Genomic DNA, 12240 nt, shown 5'->3' with positions numbered 1-12240 from the left:
CCTTTCAATATTTTATGAGGAACTTCTGAGTTCTAAAAAATGAATGATTTGAGGTATTTTTGCAAGACCTGCTTTGGCAACATATTACAGGGACAGTGTAACTGTTCAAATTTTACGTGTTAGAAACCTAGGAAGATATAGGGACATGTAAGTGAAATTAAATCAAAGCCCCTCAAGACATGGAAACATCCAACAAGCTTATCGAGTATGCCATATCAAGATTCTTTAGATCTTCTATATTGTCACAATTCAATGTAGTCTTATATGTAAATGAATTCTGAGATAAAAAAATATAAGTAGAAACCTTACTTCTGCTTCACACTAACAACTAGTAGAAAGAACACAGTTATTAAGTAAAGTATCAGTTATCAAAGCTTCATATGGGATAACAGGTTCTTCCTCTTTTGCTTTCACTCTACCTCCTGAATAGAAATGGCAGATTCAAAGTCATCTGCATGGTATTAACTGTTTTAGAAAGTAATGAAATATGCCTTGATTTGTTAAACAATTTAAAAAACCCTACTTCCAAAACAGTACTGCAACATGCAGTTTACCCAGATTCACCAGTATATACACCAACTTTTTGTTAGTGTGCTACAGCTTCATGTGCTCAGAATATCAACTCCATGGCTGAGGGTAACAGAACTCACTAGCTCCAAATTCACAGACAATACAGATTACACCAAGAAACGGAAAGGCATCTTTAATCTTCTACTTACCCTATTTATTTCTTCTCACAAGCAACATGAGACATATCTACCCTGACACCCAATCTGAATAATGTATTCTATTATTTAAACATACCATACAGCTCAGGATTTGGATTACATGCACAGAGCAAGATTTTCATGAAAAAGCCAATTGTCCAACCAGGGAAAACATCCTCTAAAATGATGCAATGTTAGTATTATTGTCATCAAATTCTTCCATTCATTTTAAAAGCAAGGCTGCAAGCTACACAAAAATTTAGATTGCTAAGCCAAGCCATTTATAGACATACAGCTTTACAAAGGAGGCTGCCTGCAAAGTCACTGACTACATACCTACCGAACTTGGCTGATTGCTTAGGGTTATCTTCCCAAACACAATCCATGTAGTCACTTGTTTATTTAAATTTTCTAATAGAATGGGGAGGAACGAGAGGGGGGAATGCTCCTTATGATTACCATGAAAATCCCAAATGTGCTAAAGAAATTTAAACACTACTACACCCCACTGAAGTTGTGCAAGGACCAAGGTGAGGGGCTGACATACATCCATCCCGACACCTATGCGCTTTGGGCTTTTTCCTTCCTGCTGAACAAGACAGGAGTTTGTAGCCAGTAGCTGCATTTAAAACCAGAAGGTATTACATTAGGGAAGAAATAAAGACCAACGCTGAACTCTCTCACATTGCCCAGCGGTACCTCAGCGCTTGCATGACCACCAGGACACCGGAACCTGCCGGCTCAGGCATCCCTCCCTCCCGCTCCCCCAGTGCCCCGCGGAGCCAAAGCCCCTGCGGCTGAGGAGCCAGCGAGACCCAGCCGGGCAGCGGGAGGGCCGGGCTGGGCATGCGGCTCGCAGCGAGAAGCCGCCGGGAAGCGGGAGGGCCGGGGCGGGCATGCGGCTCGCAGCGAGAAGCCGCCGGGAAGCGGGAGGGCCGAGGCGGGCATGCGGCTCGCAGCGAGAAGCCGCCGGTCATCGCAGTGACGGAGCGCGACGCGGGCAGGACGAGCCGCCAGCGCGGCTCCCTCAGGGGCGGCCAGAGCCGGCCCCGCCCCGCCCCGCCCAGCGCATGCGCGGAGCGTGCCCGCGGCACGGGGCGGGATGGCGGCAGGGCCGGCCGCGCCTGGAGCGCGGGGCTCGTCCTGAACCGGGCACAGCGGGAAGCGACGGGGGCGATGCCGCCGGCCGGTTACCTGGCCGAGGGTCCCGCGGCGCAGGGCCCGGATCAGGCCGCTCGGTGTCGCCATGGCAAAGGCGGGAAGGAAGAGGCGGGGGGGAGGGAGGCCGGCAGGATCCGCGCATGTCCCGCGGCGCGGAGGGCGCAGGCGCGGTGCCGGGCCGCCGCTGGGAGGGCGCGGTTACCGGGAAGGGGCGGCGCTGGCGGCGGCCTTGGCACGGGGCCTCGGCGCTGGGAAGGGCGTCGGCTCCCGTTTTCCACGGCTCGTGCTTCACCTGCAGGATGCCCTTGAAACGGCAGCGCCTCTCCTCCGAGGCCTCCTCGATCCCTGCGCCCCTCCGGCCGCCTGGCCGTGCCCAGCTTTCCCACGGAGCCTAACTAGTCCGTCCTGCCTAACTAGTTAAAGTCAGCCCCGACTGAAAACCCCAAAAAGCTGCTCAGTCTGCCCTGCTGTGCCCGAAAGCCGAGGCAGAAGCAGCTCGCGTACTTCACCTGACACACAGCGTGTCCCCGAGTCCCGTCTTTGTGCCCATTGTCTCATTGCCCCAATGTCTCTGCCATTGCACCCGCTAACAGAACCAAAGCAAGGAACACCCAAGTTACTCATGAGGTTTGACACGCTCTTGAAGAAGTTGTCAGTCCTTCCTGTCATCTCCTCTGCGAAAGGTGCCACGATTCTCCCTAGTTAATTTCTACCCAGTTCAACTCCCCGGGCTGGGAAGCCACAAAACTGTTGTTACCAGCATTTGGGTGATGTGAACCACAGCTCATCTGCAGGTCTGGAAACATCTGGGACAATGACTGTGAGAATCTACTGCTGCAGAGTTTAGGAAAACAAACCATTCATCAGCAAAGAAGGTGCACTTGTAGGTCTGTAAGCAGCGGCGCTGTGCACTGTAACAGTGATTATTTCCAGTAACCCACTCCAACCCTGTCACTGAGGATATTATCATGGAATGTTCCTAACCCTAAAACTGGAAGTAGTTAAATTAACATAACTCCGCATTTATTTTTATTTTGATGCATTTGTTAGTGGCAATTTTTGTATTTTAAAACCATGCATGAAGAGTACTTAGTTCATAAGAGCGTAATCTACCTTTTCAGGCGCTGCTATAATACAAACTGTAAAAAATCGAGTTTAATTTTTAAAAACTTTAACTTGAACCCAGAAATTGTACATACATTTTTTGTCATCATTATAAATATTTTTCATAGTTTGAGCTGAAAATGTCTGTGTGATGTTCATCTTTGTGTGACGTTTTTATCCAGTGTTTCAGCAAAAATGTGTTAGCCATTTTTGAGAACATATCTAGGCCAAAGTGATGTGAAGATTGTTGTGGGAAACATCAGCATAGAAACTGAAAAATTGAATGTGTTTTTAGATTTTCCAGTCCTAAGACCAAAAAATGGTTGGACAAGAGCCTATGGCTGCTCCACAAATGTGATATTGAAGACTGAAGATGTGACTGAAGATGTGATATCAGTGGAGCATCAAGTGAATGCTGATGGTGGGAGGGATGGACAGATGCCCTAGTCTCTGTTCTCTTTTGGGGACTCTTTTAGAACTGTTCTCTTTTGGAAACTAATTGGAGTAGGTAGAGTTGTCTTAAACTAATGCTGTGAAGAGGGCGATGCTGGAGACAAATGGAATATGCACTTAATCTTCAAAAAGTTGCAAATAAAATTGAGATAATGTGATAAGAAAATGTTAAGACAGTTTTTCAGTTGCAAACAATTTAAAACAAAACTCTTTTCCTGCATGTTTACCAGGGAGAAAGCTTTCAGCATCTAATAAATATTACAATGTGGTTACAAATCAGTAAGTCAAACTTTGGTTTGAGGCAAAATTTTGAAGAAAAAAGCGATGTAGAATTCAGCAATAAAAAACTAAAGAATGAAGATATAGTTAATACCACTTTAAAAGCATTAGTGCTCACTTACTGGAATTTGGTTATTAGAATTTGAGTTAATAAATGGAACAGTAAAAGGTGATAGTTTTTAGACTTTTGTAGTACCTTTGACTTAGTATCGCAGAGTATTCTGATAAACATAATACATGAAATGACTAAGGGCTGATCAGGTGACAGGTCTTCAAAAGTACTTGTGATAGTAGAGTTTTATGGTGACTTGTGCATTTCCCTGCTCAGTACTGCTGCTGGTAATCCGGAAATAGATAGTGAATGATTAATGTTGAAATGTACCATTGACACAAATATTGACAGACTTGTAAATAACACTAAAATCATCATGATCATGCAGATAATAGGAATCTATTAAAGCAAAGCATGTTTTAAAGTCAAATTGAAACCAAAGTAAAAAGTCGAATTGAAGTTGAATTTTTTTTCTTTAATCAGAGCTGAGCCTGAGTTATTACTTTTAAGTCTTTATTAAACCCAAAGCTGAATAACAACAAAAAAACTCAGTATTTACAAGAGCTCTTTAACACAAGAAGAGGCCACTGCTATAACAGAAATCTAGCAGGGGCAGAATAAGCATGAGATATTCCTGGTGCAGGCAGAGAGGGGAAGTGCTGTGAATGTGCAAGGTGGGTGAGATCAGAAGGAGGTTAGCTTGAGAATCCCAGAGAAGATGAGACAGCTTTCATCCTAAGAGATAGCCAAATTAGGAGAGGAGAAAGAGTCACTGCTAATATTTATTTACTTCTGAAATCTCTTGCTGCTGCCAGAACACCTCTGACCTTTTTCATGTATTATTCCTAGACATTTTCCCCCTACCCATATTATTCCAATGCACATTATGAATCCATTCAAGACTGTTGAGATGTGAGGAATTTGCTACAGAGCCCAAATCAGGAAAATTTGGTGAACCAGAACTCAGTCAAAATATCACCAGTGCAATATTCTGTTTTTAATACCAACAAACTGACGTTGACTTAGAAACGAGTTTTGGAGCAAGTCTTTCAGATCAGCATGTGTCCCATGGGATGCAGTGGCTCTGCAAAAGGTTTAGAGATTGTGTTGGACGAGCAAATCTATTTGCTAATGCTGTCCAGTAGCTCAAATAGTAAATTTTTTAGTACTGGGGTACCAGTCAGAAAATTCTAAGTCCACTTTGGGTTTCCATGCTTAAAAAGGTATATTGCAAAACGAGGAAAAAAACTACACATAATAGCTGTGAAATTATTTAAGAAAAGGCTGGGCACATGCTCAGTTATTTAATTAGTGAAGATGCAGGGAGTTCTAGAAGCAGAACAGAAAGTCTGTGTTTCTTTTTTTCCATGTAGGAAGACCTCTGTATCTGGGCTACAGCCCACAAAACTTTTATTTTCATGAAACCTTGAAGAGGCAGTGCTTTATATAGGACCCAGCCTTAGCTGGTCTACAATGTCAGTCAGGGTCCTGGGGATTATTTAGGGGTGTATAGAGAGTTTTTTGCACAATCTCCTTCTCTTAGCTAACACAGAAGTTGTTTGGGTTTTGGCAGCAGAGTGTAAAATGGAAGAATTGTTCATAAACCTGAATAAATTTTGAAAACCTGAGTTTATTCCTTGCCACTGTGAAAATCATGTACACTAAAATATTTTTTGTTGCTTACCTGAAAGATTATCAGAAATTTTGTGCACTCCTAGTTAAAAGCTATTTTTTTTGTTACTGTGCTTCCAGTATACTTTATGCTAAAAACATGAAAGAGCCTAAAATATTAGAACCTATGTCTATTAATTTAACATGTAAGATTTATATTTTTTGCTTGACCTATTTGTGCTTTATCTCAACATTTAAAGTAGAGTAACAGCTATTCAAGTCAGAGTTGTCAAAATAATTTCACTAATACTCTTGAATCATTCACATCCTCTGATAAAAGTAACAAAGAAAAATGTAAAAGGAAATTACTAACTTTCTACTTAATGAAGGGATTATGACCGGAAATCCAATGGTAAGAAAGATTTATGCACCATTTTGGATGAAAAATAGTATTTTAAAAATCAACAATACTCAATGAAGCAAGACCTTCTCTGCAGAAAAAATATACTATGATATAACTAGGAGACAGTATCACAGAAGAAGAGAGGGAAATCAGTTAAATCACAGGTTTGATGCTGTCATTTCTCAATTTTTGATTGTTTTATAATGTATTTTAATGTAGTTTGTGGGAGGGGTAATTATAATTGTTTTTATTGTTTGCTACAGCATTGCTAAGATACTGTCTAAGATAGGATGCCTTTGTGCTGTGCATTGCTCAAGCACACACCAGATACCATATGATAGTCCCTGCTCCAAATAGCTCACAGTTAAAAAAAAGTGGACACAGATCAAAGAATGCATGACACACAGAGTGGTAAATGAATTTGCAGTAATCAACATGCAAATATTGTTGCTTTTCAAGTGAAGGATGTCATTAGCAAGGTACTGCCTGAATGAAAGAGCAAGGAAAGGGGATTTAGGCAAACTGGAGAAGGCAAGGAAGGGAGACCAGGTAGGTTGTGATATGAAGAACAGAGAGGAGAATTTTGAACAGGCAACCAAACAGAGCAGGAAAGAGTCCAGTCAAACCTTTGACACTGTCATACATAAAGATCTTCACTCGAGATGTGTGGGCTGGCATAGTTTAAAAACACATCTCTAAAATTCTTGAGAGCCTAGAGGTTAGCAGCAAGGCTGGCTGAAGAGGGTGAATCAATTACTCTTACCTGTTTCATTTTGTATTTTACACATGCTATGGAAGAATCTTTGGCCATTTTTACACATCTGTTGTTAAGTGAAACTTTAGCAGGGTAGTCACTTGGAAGTACTGAAGATATGGCAGAGAGCATGAAGAAGAGTTGTACTGTCTTGTGTGCTGAAACTGTTGGTAGTATCTAAGCATTGCAGAGAGCTGTATCCTCTGAAGTTAATAGAAAAACACTGTCTTGGTAGCCACTGAGAAATAAAACCACCTAGAATCTTCTGGAATCTGTAAACCTTTTCTCTCTATAATATGTTGGGAAAAAGAAACCTTTCCTACGTGTTCTTTTGTATTATCATCAGTTATGGTGACTGTGTTCTTTACATTCATTTTGAATCTGTGTTTCCTGTCATGAGCAGATTAAAAACAGAAGAGAGCAGAGTGAAAGTTTTCTATTGCAAACATCTGTGTCTGAAAAAGGATTGTATTTCCATGTCCTGGAACATCAAGGGGAAAAGCTTGCCCTCCCCAGACACACACCTTTGGTTTGCAGCAATAAGGAGTTTATAGACAAGGTTGCTTTACTACAGTAAATAGAAAAGCCAATTCTGCTATTATATCCGGTGAGTAATAGAGCCTGGATGTCTGAGGAGACCTTCAATCATTGTTCCCAGCAGAGAGCTATCTTACTGTATATCTTTAATATGCTTAACAAATTTTTGGACGTAGCATAAGCAATGCTTTTAATAATTCCCCTCTTTTGTATCTGAAACTGTATTTTATATGCAAATATTGCTGTCCAGATATGTGTTCTTAGGGACTGTCATTAAAAATGGTGAAGGGACATACTTACCCTATATAAGTGAAATGAAATCCACAGGAAAAAGAAAAACTAAAACCGCAATGTAAACAAATTTCACAAGGAAAAAAATTACTGCTGTGGTATCATCCTTATCTGTCTCCTTTCAAAGAACACAAGACTGGAAAAGGAGAGAAAAGATGTAAGAAGCACTTGAAGCCAGATATACAGTACTTTCTTATACTTGTTGGTATTCTTAGAGGAATTTAGCCCTGGAAAGAAGGAAATTTATTGGTTTAGAGGCTGCCCTGAGACCTTCCTATCTCCAGCATAAATGCCCTCCTTTTGAAGCTTCAATTTACTAATATGCATCAGTGCAAATATCACCCAAAATACACTGTGCTAGATTCATGTACTCCCTCACCCCACTGAACCCAGAGATCTGTTGTTTGCAAAACTGGAACAAATTTGGGAAACAATTTGATAGAATCATCATTTGGACTGGTTCTTTATTTGTAATTGTCTTGGGCACTGAGGAGGCTTTTGCTGGTATGCAGCAGTGATTCTTCCTTTCCAAGGTGGAAGGACATCTCCAAGTAGAAGTTTTACTTTGGGCAACATTATTAATGAAGTTGGTCTTCTGTCTCATAATAATTTACCTAACCTGCTAAATCTCCTTCATGTATATACAACTGATGTTTCCATACTCGTGAACATATTAAAAACTCAGAGCTTCAAATATTAATACTAGAATTAAAAGAAAAACAATGAAGAAAACATAAAGCTTTAAAGTTTCAAAATAAGCTTGGCAAATTTAAGAACTTGCTTGTTAGAAAAATCTTGAAAGCAAGCAGATTTGGAAAATTCAGGAATAGGTAGGAATTCACAGTCTGAACCTGTGCTTTGTAACTCTGGTTGTTCAGTTTAGTAAGGGAACTCACCGTTGGCTGTTTGCAGTGGCAATTAACGTGACATCTCTCTCACTTTCTCTAGAGGATGTATTACAGTGTGAGCATTTGCCTGTGACTTACAAGTCTGTCCGAGGTACTCAGAAGACAATCTAGAAAGAATAAAGAAGTGAATCCTTCCTCCTGGTTGTTGGAATAAGGATCCTTAAGATGTGAGAGCAGGGTACAGAGAGATCTTTTCACCTAATTTGCATTTAAATTGAGTGTCATTAGGCACCAGACACTTATGTAAAGACATTGATGTAAACCCTATTATTTATTTTTATAAATTGTTCCAGTTTCTATTAAGTATGCCCTAGTTCCAATATAAATTTGTCTAATTTTACTTTCCAGTTTTAGATTGTGTAACCTCATTGTTTTTCTAAACAATGTAACCACACTGTTTAAGCTAAAACACGTTTTACTTTAAGAAATCTTGTCCCCTTATAATCAATGTTTTTATTTTTGTTTCTTAAAGAAACAGCATGGACTTCCTTTTTTTTTCAGCCAAACTGTTGTAAAATAGGCTTTACACATTTTAAATTACAATCGTGACTCCTTAATCTTTTCAGCTTTTCAAGTTCTTCTGTTCAGGGTAAGCACTAAAATGTGCTGCAATACTGTTGCTATTCTCATTATCATTCATCTGCTTCTACTCAAAGATTTGCTAAAAAAAAAAGAAGCTTTACTGAGAAAGTTTGCAGATGATGCACAGATCGATAGAACAATAAATAGCATTTATGTATTTGAGAATAGTGTTAGCTGCTGCACCAAACTGAGCTCGTATCTTTTTGTATAATCTCTATCAGTTTCAGTGTCATTGTTTTCCACAGTCCCACAATTTGTAAAGATGACAGGTTTTTGAGTTTCCAGGGGTGTGACCTTCCCCATTTATGTGTGTTCAGACTCATTGCTTGAATGAGTTCCCCTTCCTACCAAACAACCCAGCTGTGTCTAACTAGCTCAGTGTAGTTTATCATTCCACCAAGATGTGTATGATCTGCAAACTTTATTAGCAGCACTTTCCTATTTTCTTCCTTGTTGTTAATAAAAATGCTAATTGCTAAAATGAGAGCAGGGGCTTAACACCTGTTGAACGGGTAATGATTTAACATCCAGTTAATGTACACTTCAATATATGCTTTACTGATTATTTTATGTTAATCTAAAAAATAAGACTACCATGAAGTACCAAAATAAACTCTTTTCAAAAAATGTAGTTATGGCACAGCCATGTGTATTTCTGGAAAGAATAAAGTACATAAAATGCAGAGTTGTTATAATATCACTCATATGTGTTAATGTATTATTTAATAACACTCCTAGACAAAGTTTTTCAAAGTTGTTTTGCTTTTTTATTTTACCTTTTATGTGCACTTTCATGGCTATGTTATTGACTATCGTGTTCCCATCTGGGGAGCACAAACCACCTATGGTTTATGGGACACTTTGACTGGCTTTGCAGCTGCTTTGTTTCATCAGAGCAGTGAAAGGCTTCTGAAGCAGACTCTAGCACCCCTTTGCTTTCTGCACTCCAAATTCCTCCAGATTTGTCACCCCTCACCATCAATTATTTTTCATACCCCCTTGTTTCCCTTGTATTGGCTTTATCCCGCGAATATGAGGAACTTCCCAGGCTCACACGATTCTTCTCCCCTTGTATGCCAAAGTGGTACTTAATTCTGCTGGAGTGACCACTTGCTTATCTTGTGCCCCCAACTCAGAGAGTTCCCATGTCTGCTTTCCTCTCCATCACTCCTGCAGGGAGAGTGCTCCTGGTTTCCCCTTTGGTGCAGAAGACAAACATGCTGCCTCTCACCTTCCTCTCAGCTTGCCTGTAAAGAGGACCTGGCACAATAGGTGCTTTCCTCCCAGAAGCTTCATATGAATGGCCATACTTGCTGGTGCTTTTTGTAACTAACAGTTGTTTTGTTGTTGTTGTTGTTGTTGTTTTCCCCCCCATGCAGAGTTGTTCCCTTTTGGACTGGCCACCATCATCCATTGTTCTCCATGAAACAGAAACTGCCGTTGCCCTCAGGGGAGATAGTGGCTGCCTATACTGTGAGGCATCATAAAAGACAGACCCCGTTGGGAACAATGGGGAAAAGCCTTCTCGACGTGGCCACCAGCTGAGGCTCACGCGGAGCACTGGGGAGCAGCAGCCACGGTGAAGAGAGGCAGTGGTCCACCCAGGAGCCTCTCAGCCCTGCCTGAGGGAAAAGGAGACTACATGCCACAGGAAAAATACCCAAAACAAACCAGCTTAATTACAAGAAGGAAATGAAATGAAGTGTTTGCGCAAGGTTACGAAGAGTTCTACTTTTGTGTGAGCTAGCAGAGCTCTTAGCCAGTTTTTAGGGGAGGTTGGAGTCCTTTTTGCTGCTCTCTCTTTTGGTTGCCTTGACTCCACCTTAAAAACTAAGTGAACAAAATTCTTGTTTGATGGTTTTAATAGGAAACAATTTTTGTCACAGAATAATAAGCATTTTGTCTATGAAAATGTTATATTTTTCCACCGTCCCTCCCTTTTTGCTGGGCAGCCTTCTTCCTCATAAACTCTTGGCTCTATGAACTATCTATTATTTTTTAACAAGATCGGAGATAAAGAAGGGTCTAAAAATGGGTGGTTCATTTTTCATCTCTAAATAAATCAATATATTCAAATACATTTTTGAAGTTACTGCAAAATTTGTAATCAAACCATATGCATTGTATTGCTAAGGAGAATGCACTTTTTTTTCATGGGGAGTAAAGAATCATCAACAAAGCATGCCTGAGTTGTTGAAAATTGTACCTAACTCTAGAGTATTTTATTGCCTCTGAAACATGCATTTAGTAAAAGAAAATATTATAAAAGATGACAAAATTTGAGGGCAAACATCATCAATAATTTTGCACAAGCCATACTGTAGGAATGTTGTTATTATTTTTGAAAACAAGCATTACGAGCCACGGAAATAAATTGTCGAGACCTCTCTTAACAGGAATTCAAACTGTTCAGATAATTAAAATCACAGCTTACTCACCCAAGTCAAACTGTAATCTGTTAAAATCCCTTGTACATAAACCTCCAGATCTCCATACTCGTACATTTACAGTTCCATAGGATGAACAGTTATTTGCTGCCATTATTCTTCATAGCAGAAAATGCTCTCTTGAGCAGAAGTCTTAACCATGCCACCAAACCCCTTTATCATTATAAGACTGAAACCAAACCCCTTTATCATTATACCTATGGCCATTTCAGTGTCCTTGTAATTAAATTGATATAGTTGATCTGTAAAGATTTAGTATATGCTCTCTGCTCTTCAGAGTAGGGACAGTAATTACTTTGAAAGTAGCAATTGATCTAGAGTGTAGAAGCCATGTTCTTGACAGAGGCAGTAAGTTACCAGTATTGTACATTTAATAATGTGACTTCGGGAGCTGAGAGGCAGATTTTTCGTTTTGAATCACCATGAAATCCATTCAGGGTGGTAGGTGTGCTAGCTGCCTTCCATGCTGACTAACAAAGAGTTTAGGAATAGCTTAAACAATGGAGTCCACTGCCCCAAAACAAGCATTGAATGCAGGGTCAGAGGATCGATTAGAGTGATTGAAACAATAGAAAGCAAGAGGAAGCAGGAAGGGAGCAAACCCAAAAATCGTGGTACAAGAAATGAAATGAATACACAATGGTCTTGAAACAAAGCCAAGGAAAGGAGTTTTTTCAGCAGAGCCCTGACTGCAAGCAGATCTGGGATCATGAGCAAAGCAACAGATTCTTGTTCAATCTTACTGTTATTTCAATAAGTGGGACGTTTTCTGTAGTAAAACAAGATTACTTCAAAGAAATACCTGGCTCTTGTAAACAATTTCTCATTCTAATGGAAACAGCCTGCGATATCATGCATACAGGCTAACTGCTCAGGCCATGGTGGAGCTAGACACTAAAACCATATAGGGCAATGAGGAAAAACAGGGAAAGAGACAGAGGGAGATTTTAG

The 12240-nt window shown here is 40.4% G+C and overlaps 1 protein-coding gene and 1 long non-coding RNA gene across 7 annotated transcripts in view; one reads left to right on the top strand and one right to left on the bottom strand.

Annotated features, from left to right (window-relative positions):
* WARS2 (tryptophanyl tRNA synthetase 2, mitochondrial) overlaps nt 1-2025 on the bottom strand; it is a 45050-nt gene extending 43025 nt beyond the window's left edge. The window contains exons 1-3 of one of the 6 annotated variants that reach the window (XM_085069657.1): nt 1407-1572; nt 1255-1326; nt 720-787 (exon numbers count right to left, since the gene is read on the bottom strand). Coding sequence is in view for 3 of the 6 variants with exons in the window: in XM_085069635.1 (XP_084925761.1) it covers nt 1255-1332 (78 nt within the window). In the remaining 3 variants the exon portion in view is untranslated. Of the gene's footprint in view, nt 1-719; nt 788-1254; nt 1334-1391; nt 1573-1901 lie in introns of those variants that run through there. The other 5 variants (XM_085069649.1, XM_085069644.1, XM_085069671.1 and 2 more) reach the window with 5 other exon arrangements.
* A 1330-nt stretch (nt 2026-3355) lies between these two features.
* Nucleotides 3356-10774, top strand: LOC146445214 (uncharacterized). The gene is made up of 3 exons (XR_014854077.1): nt 3356-7131; nt 8301-8438; nt 10222-10774. It is a non-coding gene; the product is annotated as an uncharacterized LOC146445214 (long non-coding RNA).
* Nucleotides 10775-12240: the final 1466 nt, after the last annotated feature.

Source organism: Lichenostomus cassidix, chromosome 1 (assembly GCF_008360975.1).
Source record: "Lichenostomus cassidix isolate B80296 chromosome 1, HeHo_3.0, whole genome shotgun sequence".
NCBI classification, from domain to species: Eukaryota; Metazoa; Chordata; class Aves; order Passeriformes; family Meliphagidae; genus Lichenostomus; species Lichenostomus cassidix.
The sequence above is the reverse complement of the archived record's forward strand: the minus strand, read 5'-3'. Positions and strand labels throughout refer to the sequence as shown.